Source organism: Alosa sapidissima, chromosome 17 (assembly GCF_018492685.1).
Source record: "Alosa sapidissima isolate fAloSap1 chromosome 17, fAloSap1.pri, whole genome shotgun sequence".
Lineage (NCBI taxonomy): Eukaryota > Metazoa > Chordata > Actinopteri > Clupeiformes > Clupeidae > Alosa > Alosa sapidissima.
This window is the reverse complement of record NC_055973.1, coordinates 10,857,360-10,882,050: the sequence shown is the minus strand read 5'-3', so window position 1 is coordinate 10,882,050 and position 24,691 is coordinate 10,857,360. Positions and strand designations below refer to the sequence as shown.

General features: G+C 44.2%; 1 protein-coding gene across 3 annotated transcripts in view; it reads right to left on the bottom strand.

Annotated features, from left to right (window-relative positions):
* Window positions 1-24,691, bottom strand: part of myo3a (myosin IIIA) — a 73,392-nt gene that overhangs the window by 24,067 nt on the left and 24,634 nt on the right. For all 3 annotated transcript variants that reach the window (XM_042067853.1, XM_042067854.1, XM_042067855.1), the window contains exons 5-18: window positions 24,686-24,691; window positions 17,709-17,785; window positions 15,950-16,095; window positions 12,406-12,471; window positions 11,355-11,510; window positions 10,601-10,642; window positions 7,437-7,536; window positions 6,580-6,696; window positions 6,255-6,359; window positions 5,764-5,847; window positions 5,011-5,213; window positions 3,481-3,579; window positions 3,266-3,380; window positions 1,885-2,011 (exon numbers count right to left, since the gene is read on the bottom strand). The exon at window positions 24,686-24,691 is cut by the window's right edge and continues 94 nt beyond it. In XM_042067853.1, the coding sequence (XP_041923787.1) occupies window positions 1,885-2,011; window positions 3,266-3,380; window positions 3,481-3,579; window positions 5,011-5,213; window positions 5,764-5,847; window positions 6,255-6,359; window positions 6,580-6,696; window positions 7,437-7,536; window positions 10,601-10,642; window positions 11,355-11,510; window positions 12,406-12,471; window positions 15,950-16,095; window positions 17,709-17,785; window positions 24,686-24,691 (1,443 nt within the window). The remainder of the gene's footprint in view (window positions 1-1,884; window positions 2,012-3,265; window positions 3,381-3,480; window positions 3,580-5,010; window positions 5,214-5,763; window positions 5,848-6,254; window positions 6,360-6,579; window positions 6,697-7,436; window positions 7,537-10,600; window positions 10,643-11,354; window positions 11,511-12,405; window positions 12,472-15,949; window positions 16,096-17,708; window positions 17,786-24,685) is intronic.

Below are 24,691 nucleotides of genomic sequence, written 5' to 3'. Positions count from 1 at the left end.
AATGCCACTGGGTATGTTAGACGAGGTCGAAGTGCTCATAGGACAGTTAGGGGGGAACGTAGTGGCAGTGTGGGGAGTCGCAATGAGAATGACAGTAGGCCTAGTCCGAGCTGCGCAAATTCTCTCCACTCGGCGCGCGCGAGGCAGATCTGGCCATGCTGCTCGCATGGTGGAGGTGGTGACACGCTCTCTCCCTCTCCCACACACACACACACACACACACACACATTAGGTCATGCATAGTCTATCACAAGATGATGGGAATGCCGGCCCTGTATGGATAGGGATAGGGAGTCATTATCTCTACAGCAAAAGGCCTGCTACATAAAAAAAAAAAAGTCAGCCATTTAGTAATGATTTACACTGTTGATTTGCTATCTACTTCCCTGATCATTTAGGACATACAGTACACTATGTGTTCCTTTTTGTGTGTTTATGTCCTTGTGATGTGTGTGTCTTTGTCAGCTAAGAAAAAAAACAAAAAAACATCAACAAAAAGAAAAAAAATACTAACATTGTCTCTTGTCTTGTCTCGTCATCTCACTCCTGATCTGTGCCTTGCCGTGGCAAATGAGCTTTTGAACTAAACAGGTCTTGTCTACTTGTGTTTGTGTGTCATCTGAATAATATATATGTGCCCCATACATGGAATCAGAGTGCCTACTGTATGTAGTAAATGGAAAATCTCTACAGCAAAAGGCCAGTCTACCGCTACATGCATTTGGTTTGTTTCTGCCATTTATTAGTAATGATTTACACAGTTTGTTCACTACTTACTATTTACCTGAGCATTCAGTATTGTGCAATATAGCATTCAGAAGGTGAGGGACATTTTGGGGGGAAAGAAGTGGTGCATTTATCATTCAAACATGCAACTTTTCATGAAAATTCTATAATCCAAGATGGCCGCCACCATATGACGTCATAATATGCAAATTAGATATAAACATTTAATCTCTACATACACTTTGGGTCATCCTTAATATTTCTCTAATTTACAGAAAGTCTCTATCTCTTATCACTTTTAAGATATAGCCTTTTGAAATGAAGATGTCAAAATTGATCGTTTCGGAAAAAAACCTCTGGCGCCTAAAGGGTTAAGCCACTGACCTAGGCGAAAATTCTAGGAACACAGATAAAGGCTACTGTACATCAAATAGTGCAAAGTGCATTCAAGGAAGCCATGGGCTCCATTCAAAAAATAATGCAAATGTAGCTGAAATATTTTTTCCCCATTAGAACTGATTTCTATAATGCAGGATTGTTCTCTACCGCTTGTTTTCTGTGCAGGGACAGGGAGAAATGACCCTCAGTGATGCAATCCCATTTACCTATGCAGATAGCCTAGAAATCTAGACGCGCCCCTAGCGGCAGCAAATTACATTTGCTGCCAGGGCTAGTCTAGCAACTCTCCGTTGGCTTGTGAGCTCCAGAAATCGAAACTTAATCAGGGCATTGAAATCGTGTATAGAGTCGTTTGGTGGGCTTAACATAATGATTGATGGCAGAGTTGCAACGGTTTGGCTTGAATTCCCTGCTACTTGAAAACAAATATCCTATTGCGTCCTATTGTGTGCAGAGGGAATTTAAAAGACAACTGATTATCCCGCCCCTGGGACTGAGCACTGCGAACGGTGAGTGCCCAGACCCTACATTTTAATGTGGGTCTGGCTCGCCAGGCTACTATGCAGACACTCAGACATGAAAATGCAGCCCCTGCTCTGACTGTTTTAAACAATGTCTGTCCCCTGGCGAGGATTACATAAAAACAACACGGTGGCCCCCCGGTCCCTGGAGGTAATGGATACGGCAATGTCACTACTGTCTCGGACGGCGTTAGCATCAGGGCACACACACAGAGGGTGCCGGGGATGGGACACTCACTGTTCTCCAGCACAGTCGTGTTAGAGATGTTGCTCTTGTCCGTCTGGTGCTCCGAGGCCACCGAGGCAAATTCAATGTCACCTGCATTCAAGATGGCCGCCAGGATGCTGTACACGCTGCCTAGCTCCTGTGAGTCATGAGAGAGCGAGAGAGAGAAAGAGAGAGAGAGAGAGAAAGAGAGAGGGAGAAATAGACGGAGGGAGGGAGAGAAACACATCATCATATGTATGTTGCATAAATACAAGGACTTGGCGGAGAAGGGATAGACATGTCCACCAATGGCACGCTGACATTACGGGACATATGCTGATTTGATTTGAGAGCCACAGAAAATGATCTTGTCACTTGCTGTCAGCTCAGCTAGGCCTGAACACGATTTCCAATGTTGCAGCGCAGCCAAACTCCAATGGTACGTCTCTATAACTGTCCCTCTGATATCATGCGCTGACCATAACCTGCCACATCTCATAAAGTCACAGCTGGCCTGCTGGTGTTCCTCACAGAGGCTGGACTGTGTTTTCACACACCCGCCCTCCCAGCAAGCATCAGGTCAGACAACAGGATCGACAAAATTGCCCCAATCACATTTATCCCCCAGTTGATTGCACCGGTCAGAATGACCGTCAATTTCACTGGCCAGCTAGTGATGATGACAAAGATAATGATGGTGGTGATGATTTTCACTGTTACAGTGGCAGAAGTGGTGGGATACTATATGATGGGGAAACAGAACACACAGTCCATTACCCCAGGCTCCAGAATGGACATATAAAACCTGGATTTAATAGCTGTTGGCACCTTGAATGGAGGAGATGTACCATTATTTCCATCCATCTTAAGACAACGGTCCACTACGCTCATCAGGGTGCTTAGCGAACAGCAGCACAGAGCTACCGAGGAGCTGTAAATGCCTCGTCCACTTGTGGCTGGGTATCCCAGGTCCTGACTGTTGACCATGAATGAGCCCTGCTGCCTCAGTGGGCCTGAGTGGATTTTTCCCCTGAATGTTACTTCCTGGTCAGTGCGCTCAGTCTTGCCTATCAACTCATCTATGAAAGTCGATTTTGAGATTGCTTGGTTGCCAATCTCTCCCTTTGGCTAAAAAACTGTCTGATGTACTGTGAAATTATGTTTGTGTATGTGTGTGTGTGTGTGTGTGTGTGTGTGTGTGTGTGTGTGTGTGTGTGTGTAAGAGAGAGGGAGACACAGAGAGAGTGTTTTTTAACTGAAATCCAACAGAATAGAATACTTTATATTTGTCTGTCAAAGGGCAGGACACCTGGCTTCATGTCGTTTCTAAAGGTCAAGCCAGACAGCCGATCTAGCTGTGGAAATGGTGGGTTTGTCGTTGTCTTTGTAATCAGTAATTAAGTCATCGTACCTCCAGGGTGAATCCGATGACTTTGAAGCACTGCTCCACAGCCTCAAACTGCTCCTTATAGAACGTGTTGGTCATGATGTCAGGCACCAATTTAATGTGCTCACTGTGAAGATATCTGGAGGACAAAAACGGGTAGTTTGAAATGCTGTGAAATCACAGAGACAATTACAGTGTGTGTGGGGGAGTAAAAATAACAAGTTGTGAAGAAAACCTACTTGGGGGTTTTGCTGTCAGAAAGCTTGTAGTGGGCAAGCTTCTTTCTCTCAGCCAGGCCAGCGTAGATGTAGTAGAAAACGTGGAAATTCTTCTCACCACTGTGTGAGAGCAAAGAAAAAAATGTAACTTTTATGATTTAGTTTAATCTGTGTATTATGTCATGACTCATCGCTTCATTAATGTATGCTTCATTCTGTTGCTTTTGTAAGAAGCTTTTTTTTTTAACAACCTTAAATCCAACATTTTTTATTCACTTTGTGCTTTTCTGCAAAACATGTAAGAGCAGCACGACTTTCTGAAATATTCATACTTACACTGCAGTATTAGCTAGTTAGCTCAATAATTTTAGACCAGAGTTCTGTGATGCATATACTAAGTGGCATTATCATTTTGATAGGCAAACACCTGCCCTAATTTGCAGATTACTCAACAAGGTTTTCCTCTGATTCAGGCCTACCCCGGAGGCTTCAGAGCACTGATGAACATCTGAACACACACTGCTGTCTGACTTCAGTGCAGTCATTTTAACTCTCAGGAAAGGTCAATATCCTTTGGGCTGCTGAGTGATTAAACCAGAATAAATGCAAAAGGTTTTTTTTCTGTTTAATCAGCTCCAGATATTCTCACTCGAGACAAAAACAGAACTCAGCTATTATGGCTCCTTCAGTGCGTGCGTGCGTGCGTGCGTGCGTGCGTGCGTGCGTGCGTGTGTGTGTGTGTGTGTATATGTGTGTATGTGTGTGTGTGTGTCTTGTGTGTGCCTGTGTGAAGGGTGACCTTATGTGTGAGAATCTTTGATCAAACACAGGAGCCTTATCTCATCCCCATTGTGACCCACATTACATCTCCTCTTCTCCCCCTCCTCTCCCCACAACCTGGCAGAGAGAGTGGAGAATGCAGGTGCTGGATAAACTTCAGCAGAGTCAGTAAATGCCAGAGGCTCCCGAGAGGGAACCAGGACAACAGTCTTGAGCGAAAATATTTATTGTCTTTAATCTGCGGCTATGCTTAATCAGAGACAGCTAAGCACAGGCATAAATACGAGAGCCCAAGGGATGTGTTTGAGGATCATGACCCCCCCCCCCCCCCCCCTCTTTCCTCATGGGTATACTTGCCCTTAGTAGCTGTGGTAAGCTAATGCTAATGCTAGCCTTTCCCAGTGTTTCCCACAGAATTGAATTATATTTGTGGTGGTAGGTTTGCAGAATTAACCGTTTTTAACAAATTAGTGCAGCATGGTTATGATGCAGGTTTAAGCACGATTTAGCCAGTGGATTTTTATGACAACAATTGCAGGATTGTTAATGTTTTCTTTAAACATGCATGCAGGTTTGTTGAGAGACAAGGGGAGGCTGCGCAAAGGTCCACATAGCTCTACAATGAATGAATTCCATCCAATTTAAAGTACAACATGCAAAATCATTGTGTGATGGTCAATGTTGATATTGTGGTGGGCCGCCACACCAAGTCAATGTATGGGAAACACTGCTTTCCCCTGGTAAAATGGTGCTTGTTATTATGTGTCTTACATGGCCTGGTAAATAACACGCGATTTTTCCAGCAGGTACTCGGAAATCTGAGCCCCCACCACCGTTCCGCCAGCAGTGAACTTCATCTCCAGGTACTTCCCAAAGCGGCTGGAGTTGTCATTGATGACGGTGCAGGCATTGCCAAAGGCTTCCACGAGATTATTTACCAAAATGATCTTTTCCTGCAGTGTGCGATTATTAGCCTGCAACACAAACACAACATCTATATGGCACTGGAGATAATTAACTGGATTTAATAATATAGCTAGCACGCTGCCTGTACTGATTACTGATATGGTTAGAGACACAAAGCGCTTGATGATTAAAATTCACCACATGCACAGAAGCTTATTATTCAAGGTTTTGTCAGTTCATCATCAAATACATTTTCCATTCCTTTAAATCACACACATTGTCATCCCACTTGAATGAACTCACAAATGAAGAGAAAGGGGCCCTTGAAATGCAAATGTCTCATTACTTTACAAAATGGCCACTGTCACTTGAAATGGCTCCCTCTGAATTTCCCAATCACGGCACATCATCATAATCAGAGATGGGAGAGCCCAGGTCTGGCAGCTGAGCTGAAATGACTTTCCTGTCAGCCTGACAGGAACAAAAATGGTGTGGGGGTCCACTTTTGAGTCCGTTTTGATGCTATCAACACACCAAAAACAAACAGGCTCTTTTGAGACCTGCCAGTCGAGAGGGGCTTCACAGGACAAAAGCAGTGCAGCCGGAGGTTGGCATTACCTTGCCCAGCACAGTGAGCTGCTGAACCAGCAGGTGGGCACTCTCTGTCTTCCCCGCGCCACTCTCTCCACTGATCACTATACACTGGGACACACAAGCCATCGAGGACAGACAGTTACAGATGGAAGTAACAGTTACATGCACATTGCTGTCAGCTGTAGGGCATACCGGTACAGTGATGCAGATTGGAGATTGGTAGTTGGACAATGAACATTTCCCAAAAAATAACATACTGAGGCCTACATCAGCAAATGCTTTTAGACTGTACAGTATCTCACATTGAATACATGATCATGCATTAAGATGATCTCAATTATGCATATTGCTATATTAAATGCTGAATGCTGGCAGTTTACAAATTGTTATGTTAATATGCTTCAGTAAGTACCCATAGGGTAGCCTATACACTGCTGTGTTGTCGAGGTGATCACCGTTATTGACACCACAGAACTTGACATGTTGACAGTTGACTCATTGGCAATGGACATTACCTGGTCGGAGTTGTATGAAACCATGGATTGGTAAGCTATGTCAGCCACAGCAAATATGTGCGGGGGGTTTGCAGTGCGCTTAGCTCCAATGTACATCTTTGTGTGCTGTCCCAGAAATGAGAGGAGAGAAACAATGGGAAGAGAGAATTTCAATCACGCTAGATTTGTACTTATCTGTAGTGTTCTCTGAGCACTGAGTAATGTGCTCTGACATACACCGTCATGGACACACAAACTGACAGAAACACACGCACACACACACACACACACACACACACAGCACATACGCAAATAAACATACACACACACACACACATACACACACCTCTGATGTGTAGATATCCATGTCACGGAAGGGATTGACGGCGATGAGGATGTCACCCACATAGGTATAGACCAGCTCTGCAGCATAGCGGACTTGCAGCTGCTCCGTGACAGAATTCTATTCAGAGACAATAACATCATTACACACCCACACAACCAATCACTTTGCCATAAAACTATTTTACAATGCCAATGTTCATCTGAGTATTATGTACGTCTGTAAATATATAGGGTAATTATCTGTTCAGTACATGTGATTCCATTACATTGTCTGCTTTGGTCTTTTGCGTCAATAAAATGCATATCTCCCTAACAGTGGCTGATATTAAACAGCAGACACATAAATTCATAAAAAAACAAGCCATGCTTCTTGTTAGCATCTCCTCTATATCTACATTTTAGAAGAATTGATCATGCATCTCATGCTGTCTGAGACCTGACATGATAGATCACTTAGGTCATACACACACACACACACACACACACACAGATCCAAAATCCCAATTCATATTCCTCCAAGATATTGAGGTTGTCAGTTCTAAGAGAAGACAGAGTACCTTCCACAGTTCTACAAATCACACAGAGTCAGATATGTGGACAGCAAGGTCAATGTGTTTTTTCTACCGAAACAGCCTTATATTTTCAGAAAATGAACACCATCCGCATGGTGGCATATGGTAAATAAGAATTGTAAAGACTTGTTAGACTGTTATCAACACATAGAACTAAATAAAGCATCAAGACCCCCAATGCTCTAGAATCCACGGCCATATTTACAGTACATGTTGCGTTTGTGGGGCTACTGGGATCACAGAGGCTTAAACCGGTCACTAAGCCCGCTATCCCACAATCCCTCACCTCATCCAGCACCTCTAGGGTGGCCAGGTCATCCACGGAGTCGTGCGCCTCATTGGTGCCCTTCATGCTGTTGTTCTTCTTGGTGTGGATTCGCTCGTGCCTGGAACACAAAGAGAGGGAATGACACTTGTTCCAAAAAAAGAGATAAGAGGTAGATCACTGTGATATCAAGGACAATCAATTTAGCAAAGGGTGAAGGGGAAATAAGATTGCCACAACATTGCAATTAAAATAGGAGTCCAGAACAGCAGATAGGGTATCTTTACAGTTCTAATGACTGAGGGAAAAGCTGAGGTTGTCTCTACACAGGGATTTTCCAGGATGTAGTAGATATAAACAATATTCGGTAACACTTTATTTTAATGTGTCGCTGTTACAGTGTACCTACCTGATTAGGTACAGTGGTACAACCTGTGTAACAACATATACTATCAGGTACTATCATTGTACTTGCATTATGTATTTGTGGGTACCTACATATAGTTGTTACATTGTAATACTGAGTGCTTTTACAAAACTTTGCCAATTTGCCTACATTTTCATCAGAGGCAAAGAGCTGATCTGAGACCTGCTGGATGGGGTAAATCTGGTCATGGTAGATTTGATATACAAACCATTCTTAGCTCCAGTCAAGGCCTCATTGTCTTCAGTGTACATGTAACAGCTGTGCTGCTACAACCTTGTTACACTTTGATACAGTGGAATAAACCTATTAAGTGTACCAGTTAATTACTTACATGTACATATGACATGTATGTTATGTCTTCGATGTCTTGGAACAGGTCGACTAATTCACTACATAGTACATATATTAACTGTGTTGGTACACATTTATTGCTCTTTGATACAGTGGCATAAACCCATTAAAATGAAGTGTACAAGTTAAGTACTTACAATTACATATTACATGTATGTTGTGTCATTGGTGTCTTGGAACATGTCTGCCATTACCCTACATACTGTAGTACATGTATCAACTGTGTCGGTACACATTTATTACTCTTTTGATACAGTGGAATAAACACATTAAAATAAAGTGTACCAGTTAAGTACTTACATGTACAAATTATATACATCCTGTCAATGATGTCATGCATCCTGTAATGTGTAACTGATGTGTTGAAACGTGTCTGCTGTTACACCACATAGTACATGTGAATTAGTAGACCTGTTCCAAGACATCAAAGACACAACATACATGTCATATGTACATGTAAGTAATTAACTGGTACACTTAATACGTTTATTCCACTGTATCAAAGAGTAACAAGGTTGTAGCAGCACAGCTGTTACATGTACACTGAAGACAATGAGGCCTTGACCGGAGCTAAGAATGGTTTGTATATCAAATCTACCATGACCAGATTTACCCCATCCAGCAGGTCTCAGGTCAGCTCTTTGCCTCTGATGAAAATTTTGGCAAATTGGCAAAGTTTTGTAAAAGCACTCAGTATTACAATGTAACAACTATATGTAGGTACCCACAAATACATAATGCAAGTACAATGATAGTACCTGATAGTACATGTTGTTACACAGGTTGTACCACTGTACCTAATCAGGTAGGTACACTGTAACAGCGACACATTAAAATAAAGTGTTACCCAATATTCTACTGCTGCTAAAATTGTATCAATATTAATCAGGAGAATATTTTGGCTACCGTACATTCTAGAACATACAGTATTTGCTCACTCTCTGCCTGTTAACAACATGTGCAGTACTTCGACTCCTGTCCTCACTGACTGACCAGGGGAGGATCAGAGAGGTAAATATATTTCCCATAGAGCAGCAGGGTGGTGGTTGACCACATGACCACCCTGGTTGACCAGGGTCAGGGTATATATGGTTTTAAATCTGCCCTGCCCTGCCCCTGCTGCCCTCGCTGAACTAGGGAACGAACACAGAGTGCTCTAGTGCTTCTGTTCTCCCACGAGGGTGATAAAGGCCAATCAAATGGTCACTCGGTGTACAGCCCCAAGCCTCTTTTCACATCTCTCAGGAGAAATTACCCTCCAGGGCAGGTGTTTGTGTGTCTATACTGATCTGGAGTCAGTATTCACTGATTTACTTGTGGAGAAGGAGGTGTATCTACGAGTCAAGGACAAGAAGCTTCTTTTTTTGCCACTAAAATGACAGTATTACAGTAATACATGATTGTCAGAGAATAATTAGTCTGCTGGTCCCCGCCGGCCTGTAGAGGGGCGTCTGTTTGAGCAGGGTCAGGGGTCACCTATCCATCAGCGGCTGAAATATGACCGCTGATGTCACCCTCCCTCTCATTTCGGGAAAGGAGGCAGGCAAAAGGCTCAAAAACAATGTTTTTGCATTCAGATTGCTACTTGTCAACAAGTAGTTAAATAAAGTGACAGCCATGTCACTTAGAATGCATTTCTGGATGCATCAACAGTCAGGCAAACGTCTCTGCTGCTACAAGACCAGAACAAAGATTGAGGAGGAGCTTCTTTCCTCAAGTCATCCGTATAATAAACTGCACTTACACTTTTTACACACTTGCACATGGACTGTACACACACTGCACTTTATACTCTCTCTTGCTATGTATTACAAATATTTATTGATCTTTCTTTCACAAGCTGAACACCAAACGAAATTTCACTACATGCTTTACATCATCAAGGGCTGAAGTGCCCTTGAGCAAGGCACCTAACCCCTCACTGCTCCCCGAGCGCTGCTGTGGTTGCAGGCAGCTCACTGCGCCGGGATTAGTGTGTGCTTCACCTCACTGTGTGCTGTGTTTCACTAATTCACGGATTGGGTTAAATGCAGAGACCAAATTTCCCTCACGGGATCAAAAGAGTATATATACTATACTATATACATCAGTATTTCTATGTATGTGACAAATTAAGCTCCTTGTATCCTTGTATCCTTGTTGTAATCAATAATCAATCACGCTGAACAGTATACTGGTAAACTCAATGTACCAAGTACAGATAATATTGATTGTCTGACACAAACATTACAAATATTAAAGACAGTACTGGAGCAGGGAAAATGATTCTAGATCAATTTACGACAAGGGGATTGGATGAGAAGACTGGGTCCAGGGTTGGGCTACAGCTATGTTTTGGGATCTGGTGGGTTGAAGCAAGCAGTCCTCTAATATACTAGTGATTCTTTCTGCAGTCAATATCCCCTACCTGTCGTTACCCTCTGCGTCTTTGTCTGGCCTTCCATGATGGCTTAAATGATAAAAGGTCAAAAGGTCAGGTTAATACTTTGGAGACAGCTCAGGATATTGAGACTTCCTCAGCCGTGAGCATGTGTGTGCTTCTGCCTGGTTTACAGTATTTCAAGAAAGAGGGGGGAGAGAAGAAGCACTCATACCAAAACAACAGCTGAGTCAACAGCAGACACAGTGAACAGACTAGTGAACACAAAAACCATCTCTCGGACGATGAATTGGCATAAACAGAGCATCTTCTTCAGCACTGCTGCCTAAGCAGCTCATGTAAAGCCCATGAGAATACATGTAAGCCTCTTTGGATGGCTGTGTCATAATCAGCATGCCCTCTCAGAGGGCATCAGTGGGCATCAGAGGGGCATCAGCGACTCAGAGTGAGAGACTTAGGGCCTCATTTAAATGGCAGGCAAAAGTGCAAAGTCAATGAGCCAGGCGCCTCCAGCATGACTTGAAGATATCATGTGGGAGCACTGAGCCGATCCACTGATGTTTGTGCTTGTGCTCATGGTATCAAATTAGCAAACAGACATTGCCAGGTTCTTAAACAGCTTTAGTGAGGCTTTGCAATGTGCCTGTCATGTAGATTTGGGGCCTGAGAGTACCATCAACTCATTGCAGTGGAGAATTAAGGCATTAGTTCTCTGCTCACTCTTGTTTTTTCTCTCTTTCTGTCTTTTTTTCTTTCTAGCTGTGTCTCCCCCTCGCTCTACCTTGTCTTCTCGATGGTTCCCATCTGGTGGTTGAGGTCGATGAGCTCCATCAGCTGTTTCTGGAGGACCTTCTCCCGTCCGATGATCTGCTTGATGAAGGAATGTTCCAGGAGGTCTGGAACGTTCGGACGCAGCTCAAAGTCTTTGATCAGACACCTGTGTCAGGAGAGAAAGAGAGAGTGAGAGAGTGTGTGTGAGAGAGAGGGGGGGGGGGGGGGAGTCACATTTGGTTCTGTTACACCTGTTCTACTACAGTGGACAAACAAACTGTATACGTCCAATCACTATAGCAATCAAAACAATACACTAATTGAACACACTTACATATGGGAAGTGAACCTTTTGGCACCAAAGTAGCTGATGCCAACTGTGTGAATGTACTTCTCTAAAGTCTGACCCACCAAATGTTGTATGCAAAATACTACCAGAGCAATACAACCACAGATGAGAGTCAGGTGATTGTATATAATCGGGAATCACTAATCTATTCAGTCTTTTATATGGTGTAATGGTGTAATGGCCACAATTATCGTAATTTCAGAGGCTTTGTATGCTAGCCAATGCACTGACTGAATGCCTAATGGGCCAAATTATCTGACTCAATTATCTGTCTGGAAAAATGCCATGTGTGAGCTTTTGATTATAAACCCCTAAGGGGCCATATGTGTGTGTGAGTGTGTGGGTGTGGGTGTGGGTGTGTACAGTATGTGGGTGTGCGTTGGCTTGCTCATACCTACAGTATACATCATATGCCTTGACACCTACCCATGGGACATCATACATCCCAACATATACAAAGGACATCTTATACCCAAATAGACCATTGACCTATTCACATTCACACCCATAAAGTTCACAGGTACAGTGTTGTACCACTTACATGTTCACACATACACACACGTGCACGCACACACACACACACACACACATCTCTCACACCCTGGAGGCAAACCACAACTCTTTAGTTCTCTAGGACTGTCTTCTTGCCACACACATTATCACACATTCTCTCTTTCACACACACACACACGCTCCGCCCTGTCTAACTCACTTGCTGATGAAGTCGTTAAACCCAGCAGACCAGATCTCTGGCTGGTGTAGGGTTGGGGGCGGGTTCCTGTAGAAAGAGAGAAATATACTGCAGATTAATGGAAAGATAAAAACGATGAGCTGAGCTGGGAGCTCTGACCACTGAGATAGCGGAGAAAACACCCCTCGCTCCCCCAATCACATCAGGAGCACCACATGCAAATGATGATGTACTGATGAGAGGATATGGTGATCGTCAGCACAAGACACAGGCCTCATGCCTGTCATCCTGGATATCAAAAGCATAATTTCATTTTCTCTCTGCCTCTCACACATACATAGACACACACACACACACACACACAGATTCACACTCACTCACACACACACACACAAACACAGTGTAAAGACAGAAAAATCAACTCTCCATCAAAAAGCTCTTCCCCCAAACGCAAACGCACGCACACACACACACACACACACACACACACACACACACACACACACACATACACACACAAACACACACACAAAGGACTTAACAGCATCCTTCCTACTTAAAGTTGACAGTTCTCCCCGGCAGCACCCGAGTAGCAGGCAGGCTAATTAGCCATCATTTGCTGCCCTTTTGGCCGGGGCCACTTTACTGTGCTCTCTGGACGCAAGAGAGAGAGAGGGAGAGAGAGAGAGAGGGAGAGAGAGAGAGACTCTTGCTCTCTGTGTGGCGGAGTCGCTGCCACGGCCGCTGCTACAATACATCAGGGCCTCTCTTTCCTGGCCCTGTCTGACAGCGATTAATTGCCCAAATGGGGGGAATATATCACCCGGTTATCAGACGCCGCCCAGAGAGCGCAGACACCGAGCGCCAGGGCCGTCCAAATGGATTCACTTTCTCCGCCACACGCACAGACACTTTACTGTAAGTGTGTGTGTGTGTGTGTGTGTGTGTGTGTTTGTGTGTGTTTTTCCTCTGCCTTATCATAAGGGTGGACAGACAAGCATAAGCCAGACTATTAGAGCTTAGCATCGCAGAGAAATACAACTGCTTTCAGTTACAGCTGAAATGCAGCATGGCAGATTTTAGAAAGAGAGAGAAAGAAGGATTGAGGAAAAAAAGGAAGGTATAGAGGAAAATGGAGAAAGAGAGAGAGCAAGAGCCATTTCAATTTGTCAATTTGTGTTGGAGCATCTTGGCCCAGCATTTCTATCTCTCCCAATCTCTCCCCCTCCCTCTTTCTCCCACTCCCTCCCCCCCTCTCTCCCCCCCCCTCTCTCTTTCTCTTTCTCCCCTTCTTTTTCTCTCTTTCTCTGTATATGCTGCATTAAACAGGTGAGACCTCTTCCCTCTGTGCGGTCTCCTTGACTATATGCTTAGTAAGGCGTACCTTGCTGAATATCCTGCTGATAGAGGCCCTGCACCGCAGTCTCCTCCTCACTGACATCAGGATGTGTGCCATGTCTCCTAACCATCACCGACCTGACATAACAGCTAAGTAAAACAAAGCCTAGCTATATAGACATGCATGCATCACCCCTCAGGACATGGCTATCTGACCTCCATCTAAGTGCCAGTATAGCATTATCAAATGTCCAATACACTATCTGGATCAGTCACACATATTCTGACAGGTCACATCCATTTCATTGAGCAACTGTGCTGTCTATATTCACTGTATATGGGTTATTCTTGTAAGGGATTTAAACTAAAAGAACGTGGTGTGTGAAGTGTCTGTGTGGGGATCATTAAGCATCACTTTGTTCATACTCGTATACTCATATACACACAATCAGACTGTATGCCTTCTACATGGCTATGGCATCTCCTCTCATAGCACTACTTACAACTTGTCTTGCTGATCCTAGCACTTACCACCTGTCTTGAAATGACACTGTTTAAAAACAGCACTCACTGATGCACATTCTTACTGTACTCTAACTTTATTAAATTGTCCTAGAATTGTTGAGAGAATTGCTTAAAACTTAAACTGTTTACCATGTTGTTAGTCGCTTTGGTTAAAAATGCGTCAGCCAAATGTAATGTAATGTAATGTAATGGCTATGCTACTGAATCTCCACTGCTTCCCTTCTCTGTCTGCGCATCTGCACTCTCTGTATCTGCAATCCATACAGACACATATTTCAGCCCAGCAGCTGACCACACAAACGGAGGAGAGAGAGAAAAACATACAGAGAGAGTGAGAGAGAGAGAGAGACAGACAGGAGGAAGAGGAGAAACCGACTGGCAGGGCACTGCACTAACACTCTTTCAGGACATTAATGGGAGGTTGACTGACTGCTGAGTGGCACGTTCATGTGTGTGTGTGTGTGTGGGTGTGTGCGTGTGTGGGTGTGGGTGATGGTGGGAGAGATATGAGGAGCAGGAGAGGGGGAAGGGAGAGACCAGAAGAGAGAGAGAGAGAGAGAGAGAGAGAATATACTCTCACAGAGGAAGCCCCTCTAGCATTCAGGCCAGCAGTCACACAGATTTACACACAGCACAATGATGACTGCGCTGGACACCATGCTTACAACCCCTGCAGTGTGTGTGTGTGTGTGTGTGTGTGTGTGTGTGTGTGTGTGTGTGTGTGTGTGTGGTAGTGTGTGTATGTGTCTGTGTGTGCGTGAGTGTGTGTGTGTGTGTGTCTGTGTGTATGTGTCTGTGTGTGTGTGTGTGTGTGTGTGTGTGTGTGTGTGTGTGTGTGTGTGTGTGTCTGTGTGTCTGTGTGTGTGTGGTAGCGTGTGTCTGTGTGTGTGTGTGTCTGTGTGTGCGTGAGTGTGTGTGTGTGTGTGTGTGTGTCTGTGTGTATGTGTCTGTGTGTGTGTGTGTAGTCCATGGCGTCTCTGTGTCTTGTATCAGAGTGTGTGCCTATATCCGTATGTGTGTACTTGTGTGTGAATGCATGTGCGTCCCAGCAGGACTGTCACTCTGCATTCATGCTTGGGCTCGGTTGTCCATAAAAGTGCCGCACCATCAGGATGTTGGGCGCTGATAAGCAGACAAGGCAGACCCTTTAGAGGACAGCAAACAATCAAGACTCACCTTCACAGACAGGTGGGAGGATGGACAGGAGCAAAAACAAAGGACACTATAGCACTCTCTCTCTCTCTTACACTCCTCCTCTACCTGCCTTCTTCCTCTTTTCTCTCACTTAAAAAAGCACCTTCCTCTCTCTCTCTCTCTCTCTCTTTCTGTCACTTCACTCTCTCACTCTTTCCTTCTCTCTTCACTTTCATTGTGTAGCTTTGTCGGTGTGGATATAGACGCGGAGCAGAGCTGGGATGCATTTGTCTCACTTTGAGCACGACTGCTAATGGCAAGGGGCCCAGCTAACTAACAACACAAACATCTCCCCCAACAATACACTCAGACATCTGCCGCAATGAGCCGTAACACAATGAGATATGAAATGGCCTGTGTTCCTTTGAAAGTTATTATGCAGCAATATTTGGCAAGACACTAAACAATAAATTGATTGATCAATATTTGTGTGTGTGTGTGTGTGTGTGTGTGTGTATGTGTGTGTGTGTGTGTGTGTGTGTGTGTGTGTGTGTGTCTGTCTGATTACCGAGGGATTTTGAAAAGTGCTCTCATTGGATGGAGGTCGGCGAGGGGTGGGTCACCATCCCCCAGCTCGATGACGGTGATGCCGAGAGACCAGACATCACAGCGGGCATCGTATGTGGAGTCCAGCTGCTGCTCACACGCTATGACCTGCAAGACACACACACACAAACAAGATCACACACACACACACAAACAAGATCACACTTTGCACACTGTCAGTGAGACGCATCCCTGCACACACTGCAAATCACCACATGGTCTGTGGTCTTATAAAACACACACAACCCCATGCACCAACACATACCCATGCACACACACACATACGAGCAAGCAAGCACGTACACACGCACGCACGCGTGCACACACACACACACACACACACACACACACACACACACACACCTCCATCTCTAGTTAATCTCTTAATTCCTACAGGACACATTGGGCCAAGTCTGAGGCCCCCTACCTGGACAGGAGCTCAACAGAACCATATCTGACAATAGTAAACAAGGTTGTGAGCATGGCCCATCTGGAGCAGCCTCTTACTAAGGAGCAGTCCCTGTGCATTTCACAAACCATTTCAGTGCTGGAACATCTCTATGCAGCCCTAACTCAACACATACTGTATATCATTTCTTGACAATGCCAATATTTTCTGAAGAACAGTAATGATGGAGAACAATAAACTGTAGATCATTGAGTAAGAAGGTGCCAAGGGTGGCAACTATTCTCCTTTGGTTGAATACAAAGTCACTGTTTTAGGAGTTATCCTTAAGACAAATCCAGCATACTGCACTTCACACCATGCAAAGTATAAACAAAAATATAACAAATGTAAAATGAATATAAACAAAAAGATCCCCTGTCTAATTTTGCAAACATTCCTGCACAGGAGCATACCTTTGCAAGCAATCAACATCCTGCTTACAATCAATGCAGCTTTTACTGGAGGTTACGTTATGACTCAATCCAATTTAACACCTGACCTCTGAGGGACTACAAGATAGTCAGAAAAGAGAATATGTGAATCTTACACTTAGAGACTGCAGGCACATATTGAAGTCTTACCGATGTCCATTGAAGAGTGTCATTTAGAAGACCTCAAATCTCAATACTCTAAAAAGCACAAGAGCCTGTGTGGTCTTACTTGCAGAAATAGCAGACGCAGGGCTAAAGGCAATCTGGCTTTAGCTGAGGTGACGGGCTACTGTCAAAGTGTTGTGCTTCTACCGTCTGATCCATTGTCTGTGCTAATCCGGCCTGTTCCATGTCCGTGTGGACAGGCTGAGCCAAAGGAACTGGCAACGCGGGTCATTTGTTGTGATTGGAACGCCTTTATGGAAATCAGTGTTAGATTTTGTGTTGTGGTGAAAGTGCTAAAACACAATGGCTGCCCAAATGACATGCTGATGGCATGCAAAGTCTGGTCAAAGTCAGGTCTGCGGCACAACAACTGGCCCTAGATCAGCCAATTCAAATGAGGGGACTATGTCATGATTTTGACAGTCAAACTAAAGCAAAGGAGTGCCGACACCGTTGCACTTGAATGTGGCACACAGAGTTCCACGAATGATTTGGAAGATAAAGGATTGCAAACATTAGAGGGGTTTGCGAGTCATCAACTGTGTCCCAATTGTAACCTCTAGGGCAGTGCTTGCAAGTCGCACTTATCCTCCATTGGAGACCATAAGCATCTTACGTCTGATCCTAGATCAGTGAGCACAGCCCAGCCAAACATCGTGAAAGAGAGAGAACCTTACCTCAGGTGCCATCCAGAATGGAGTCCCCACTGACGTGTTCCTCCGCAGACGAGTATTAGTCAGCTGCGCAGACACACCTGTCCAAAAGATGGAGATGCAAAAGGGTCAGACATAAATCAGTGAAGCAACACAAAGACAATTCAAACCTCTGTTGTGGATGTAGTTTGAGGTGGACCCCCCCCAAAAAAAAAAAAAAAATTGTATGTGCATATTATAAACAGCTTTTAAGGGGCCTTAAAGGTTGTATCAGCGATAGCAGGGATACGTCACTTCTGTTGATGTTCAAACAAAACAGAGAGCTAGCTCGCTACTACCTCCCCCTCCCTCCTGTGCAATTTCAACTCTCCTAAACGCGCATCTCGTCGGTTATTGGTTGAAACACTTTATTTTGCCTTTGAGTGGGTTGCCAACCCTTGTTGGTAGCAATTGTTTTTGTGTACAGATCTCGGAGCCTAGGCTGCCCACAGAGACACGTTTTTTTGACTGCCTGCTTATGGGGCAGACAGCTAGCGGACTGTTAGGAAAGATTATGAATGTTATCATTTATGTTTAGGCCTTTTTTGGGCCTGAAATCGCTGATACAACCTTTAATGTAGCACATAAAGCAGCTGTGTATACTGTACAAAACAACACATGGTGGACATTTAAAGATATCTCTTTCTTCTTTGATTTTGCATACAGGCTGTTGGTGGTTAATGTCACCACTGTGCGCATAAACACAAAGTCAGACCTGCCCATATGTGCAGCAGCATAATGACTGTGAGAGTTGTGATAGATCGCAGGCAAATGGCACAAGTGTGTTTGAATTACAAATGGCTGTGTATAGCCTGAGGCCAGCTGCAGAATGAGGCATTATGGGAACTCTGGTTTGAATGAGGACACGACAGCAGCACTTCTTAATTTGTTTGCTTTGATTCAACTGCCAGAGTAATCAGGGATGAGTGGTGCCATGTTTCACTGTCAGCAGTGTGGCTATGGGTGAAACAGAATTCAATTTATGAACAGAATACACTGTATGTTTGAGTACTGTACTGGGATGTTTGAGTCAGTTTGAGTCAGTGATAGTATTCAAAGATCCATGTCTATGTTGAGTGCTTGCCTAGTCCTCATCAGCCCCCCAGTCAACAAGCAATGTGAGGTCAGGGGGCCTAAAAAGCAGAGAGGCACTCTACAGACAAGGCCTCTTTCTCGTGACGGCTTTGCGGCGGAGCTCCGAGCGTGTGTATGTGAATCATCTTGTGCTGGCACCGTGGCGGTTGCGCAATATGTCAGATGATTCATGTAGCTGAAGGCGCGGGAGACTGTTGTGTGTAAACAGAGGGCTGGGGAAACAGCAGGCTCCGCACAGGGCCCCCCCCGAGGGCCCCCGTCTCACTCACTGGGGTCTTCCCAAGCACTCTGCTCCTGTGCATCAATGTCTGTGTGTGCACGCCACACATTTGTCTTGTGTCTGTCTAAGCCAGCAGTAGTCATGGCTGCACATGGCTTTGACTGCATCGCCTCCCGACAGATCACACTGATTAACCACAATGGACCAATCAGATTGGATTAAGAAGGAGCAATCAGTCCTGTCCATGCTGAGGAGGACTGAGCAGGACCCAAACAAAACCTACACTGGCAGGACGGCAGCAGACAGCTAAACACAGCCACTAAACAATGCTCTGATGGCCTTAACTTACTCAAATTAACCATATGACTTAGAGTAGCTATCTCTGGCAGTGAACAGTGAACATCATACTTGTTCCTATTATAATGCTACAAAGCTCTCCTGTGGATATAGCAACAATGCTATCGAAATAAGAAACTGGAACAACAAATATGACTCATTTCCATCTCCGTGCTCTTTTTAAATGCATTTAATGAACCTATCAAGCAATGAGTGCTCTCGCTGAATTGTGTTGACAGGATGGAGGAAGAGTGGACACATTTAATTGCTTAAGAGGGTAGACACTTAAGAGGGTAGAGAAGGCAGATTTCTCTTAAAGCCCCCTCAACACACACACCCTTCCCCCATCCGTGAGAGGATTTATGAATCATCTACAGATGGAAGATTCTGGAAGGTAGAGGCAGTGAAATGGGATTTTGTTGTTGTTGTTATAGCCAGCATGTTGTCTGCAAAGGTACTAGAGCTGACACAGCTCCAAGCAGTCTCACGCAAACACAGATGTTCTGAAATGCACACACACACCCGGGCGATGCATAAGAAGACAGGCCAACCCCTGACAACCATATAATACTGTCTGGGAGCTATCTGCTGTGGGCCTGATCTAAAAAACAAAACACATATATGACACATACACACATACATGAATACATACATACAGACACATCATATGATACAGACATCTATAGCATTTATTTATAGCCCCCCCCCCCCTCCCACACACACACACACACACATACACACACGGCCTAACACACAACCCCCTCCCACACCGACACACACAAACAAAAAAGCCTCCTGCGGCCATTCCTCCTTTCCGCTACATTAGTTTGGCTCAGGGCCCCAGGGGCCTGCACTTAATAATCACCAGTGAAAGATAACGCTGCCAATTACAATATTCATGAAGAGATGGCAAGAGCAGCCCCCACCTTCAGTCTCTTCTCTCTCCCTTGTTCCTCATTCATTCTCTCGCTCACCCTCTCTCTCTCTATCTCTTTCTTTCTCTCTCACTTTTCAGACAAATTCTCCATATTCTGAGAGCGATGAGTCACTGCGGGGGCTGACTCAGTGTAGCGTGTGTAGTGTAAGCTCCTACATGCGGATAAAGCATCAACTGACGCACACACGCAAGCACACATGCACTCATGCACAAACACACACACACACGGGACATATATGATGTGGCAAATTCCAAATCCCCCATTTATTTCCCCATAAGCCTATATAACCATAGATCTAAGGAACTATACATGCAGATCTGGAATATATTACATTTATCCATATGCACACAGTCACACAACCTACAGCACTGCCTAACACAAAAGCAATGGTCTTAGACCACCCCAGTGACTGAGTGGGGCCATCATTATTTACTTGTATTTGCCCCTGTTGAACAAGGACTTAGCCTGTCTGTGATAATAAATATGGCCCCTCTTTCACTTCAGCTTTGACTTTGTTTTGGCAAAGTCCCCTACTTTCTCTGGAGTAAACTTTGCTTTGAAAGTAAATTGGAGCCCCCAAATTGTAACAAACACACAGCTGAAAATACAAGGTCACTGGAGTGAAAACGTTTCCCATCTTTATCCCTCATCATTCTCATCTCTTCTCGCATCTAAGCTATAAATTCACATCCTTGGGATCACCACTTTTCACCCACATTATCACAGACATTTAATAAGCTACAGTTCAGGTTTACATCTCAGGCACTGATCATATCACAGTGGGTGAAAAACAGCTGTTATGTTATCAGTTATCAGTAACTGGACAATCACTCACATGGCATGGGGAAATTGAATAACTATATGATGGAGCTTGTAAGTGCAGGTGCTAGAGGAGATGCTAGAGGTCCTTTCCTGGAGTCTTTATGCTAGCAAGCACTAATTAGGACTAGTAGTCAGGTTTCCCTGCAACATACAGGACACAAGCTTGTAAGGTCTCTTAATAGCTTATTTGTTAAATGTTTCAACTTCAGCACCTATGAATTTTGTAAATGTTTTTTTTTTTTTAAATACTGCTCAACTTTTAAACAGTGCCTAATATCAACTGATTAAAATACACGTCCAACTGCATGTAAATGTTTGTATGTTTGCTGGAGTCTGTAGCTACATATCATTTCCACTGGCCCCGTCACAGTACAGAAGCCTGCTTCAACACTGCAGTGTATCAGGCCCTATGTGATACTATACAACACAATTGCACACCGTATTCAAATGCTGATAGCTTAGAGTTTAACAGTCCCCTGGGATCAGAGGGTTTAGCAAAGCTCTGAAGAGACTGAATCTACCAACCTCTGCTTGTTCCACTGAAAAAGTCTTCTGGAAGTTTTAAGAAACCTTAAAGTGGGACACCTGCTAATGCCATATTAACTTACTGGCTTCTACCTGCTGTGGGAAAGATACTCTCAGCTAGCAGATAGCGGTTATGTAAAAACATTACATGGTGGATTTATGCAGAATGCACTGTGAGAAAATGTGCAGAATGCCATGTTCAAGACTCAAGAGATGTCCAGACTACAGGAATTAGACAGTCTTATTTCACTCTCAGCAAAATGCCCTTGATGAAAATCCAATGATCCTTGATATTTATGGTTAGGTATATGAAAATGAAAATGCTGTAATTCAGAAGAAAAAAAAAATACTCCAACACAAAGACCTGTTGAGGCCATGGATTTTCAAAAGCTGCTCCTGGTAGGTGTAAAACTGATCATTCAGGGCCTATTAATTTCAGGGCAGTTGGAAGCAGTATAAGTGTGGACACATCTGCTGTGTAGAAAGGGCCGTGTTCCTCTTAGGGGTGTTATCTGTGTGTTTACTGGCAGTAATCTACTAGTTTGCTAAGTGCAGCGCCTCTGTTTTCTGTTGTCTTTGACTTTGCCAGAGACACTTTAACTTTGATGCATGAGTCATCATTTCTTTCTGACCTCCATTTGCTCTCTCGCTCTCATTCTCATTCTCTCTCTCTCACACACACACACACACACACACTCTTCTCCTCATCCTCCTCTCGTTCACTTGGTCCGTATGTACACCTCCCCTCCCAGAATGCTGCTGACGAACAGTTAGCGGCACTCCGGCTATCTCACTGGAATCCTCTCTGGGCTAATAACGCGCTACCCAGCCAGCAGTCTCTCTGCTCAGGGGTCCGGAGTTCCCTTTGAAGGGAGCTGGAGGGGTGGGGCAGGAGGAGGGAGCGTCCAAATAGAACACAACAGAACTCATCTCAACTAATCCAGTGACTCAGCCGAGGGCCAGAAAATGCTGGTGGATTTGGCTGCAGTAAATTTGGCAAAGCTGCCAAAAAAATCTTGTCACTCTCATTGAAAATGGAGCTCACACACTGAGCAGGTAAAGGAATAAGAAATGTAGTGGGGAGAGAAAAAAAAGGCAAAAACATCATTGCAACCAATTTACTGGACATATCTAAACTTAATTTGGAGTGCAGTGCAAATTCTACAGAAGAGCAGAAGAGGTCCTACTGGAGAAGATCATAAAAGACACTTTCAAAAGAAATTTCTATATAGTAAATAATAACTAGATGTATCACAGAGCGGTACCAAAATATGACCGCCGCCAAGTCCAGCACATTTTTTCCACAAAAAGAAATCACGCTAAAAGGCCTATATGATTCTAACTGTCTCACTAAATTGCATTATCCACACTCAATTCTCAGTGGTATCTGCTAGACAACAAGTACCAAAACATGATTAGTTCATAGATTTCACATGTAAAATTCATTTTATACAACCCCACCTCCATCTTGCCTGTTCATAATTCTGAGAAATTCTTGATTGTTTGTGTTATGTTTATGTTATGTGTGTGTGTGTGTGTGTGTGTGTCTGTATGTGTGTGTGTGTGTGTGTGTGTGTGCGTGCTTGTGTGTGTGCCTGCGTATGTGCCTGTGCATGCAAGCGTACATATGTCTACTGTGTGAGTATGTGTCATACGTATGATTACTGTGAATGTATGTGTGTGTGTGTGTGTGTGTGTATCTGTTTGTGCACATGAAATGGGTTAACATGACCCCTGGAGGCAAACATACTGAAAAAAATGGTCATCCTAGGCCCTACAGTTCTCAAGATATTCACAGAGAACTGCCTGCCCTACCCTCCTTTCGGGGGGTCCAGTCCAGCGGGGGGGCTACAGATCAAAACAAAAAATGACGGTTCCATGCTATCCATGTGGGCGTACATGCCCACCAAGTTTTGTGTACCCCGGTCTTTCAGTGTCCCGGGAATCCTTGTTGGTGTACGTCACTAAATGTACACATAAATTATTTTATTGTAAGGCCCCCCATGAACGAAAGTACACAAAACTTGGCATGCATTCGGAGGGTGTCATAATGATCCTACACTTTTAATTTCGTGCAGTTTTGACCTTGTCAGCCAGAGATATTGTGATGAAAACACCTAATTTTTTGCTTTTTAATTTTTAACTAGGTGGCGCTATACATGAAATAAGTGGTAATGGGATGGGTTGACATGCCCTCCTAAACCCTACGGTTTTCGAGATATTCACAGAAAACTGTGTCTGCCCTACCCTCCTTTCGGGGGGTCCAGTCCAGCGGGGGGGCTACAGATCAAAACGAAAAACGATGGTTCCATGCTATCCATGTGGGGTTACATGCCCACCAAGTTTCGTGTACCCGTCTTTCAGTGTCCCGGGAATCATTGACGGAAATTTGGGCATGCGAAAAATAAAATAAAAATTAAAAAAAATAAAATCTGACTAAACCTATATGACCGCTGCTTCGCTGCGCGGCGGTCATAATAATAATAAAAAACTATTTCTTCTCAGCTCTGATGAAAAGAGGTTCTCGTCTCCTCAGCCCACTGAAGGAGAACTCAGTGAGTCATTGTGAGAGTGGAGGCTGCATCACTCCACTTAATAGGACTCGTGTTCTTACATTCGGGTACTTAGGGAGCTTCATTTGGTTAGGAAACAAGAGGGGGGGGGGGGGGGGGGTGCTCTCACCCCTCTCAGCAACAGCCACATACAGGGACAGAAGCGAGAGCTTTTAATGGAAATGTATTAAGGGCTGTCACATCTCCACACTTTGGTTAATGCATCCTGGCCTTGATAGAGTAGGTGGTGATTAGCATTGGCAACATTTGCTCAATAATGGCTTGGGCCGTGTTGGGAAATGCAGTTCTGCCCTCTTCGTTATGTGGCAGAAAAATCTGTGACTCTTCATCTTTCAATTTGACTATTCATTTCTTGCTGTTGTGTGATGTCCACAAAGACATGCACACAGGCACAAACACACACACACACACACACAGGAAAGAAATAAACACAAAGTACTTAGCATAACTCACCGAAAT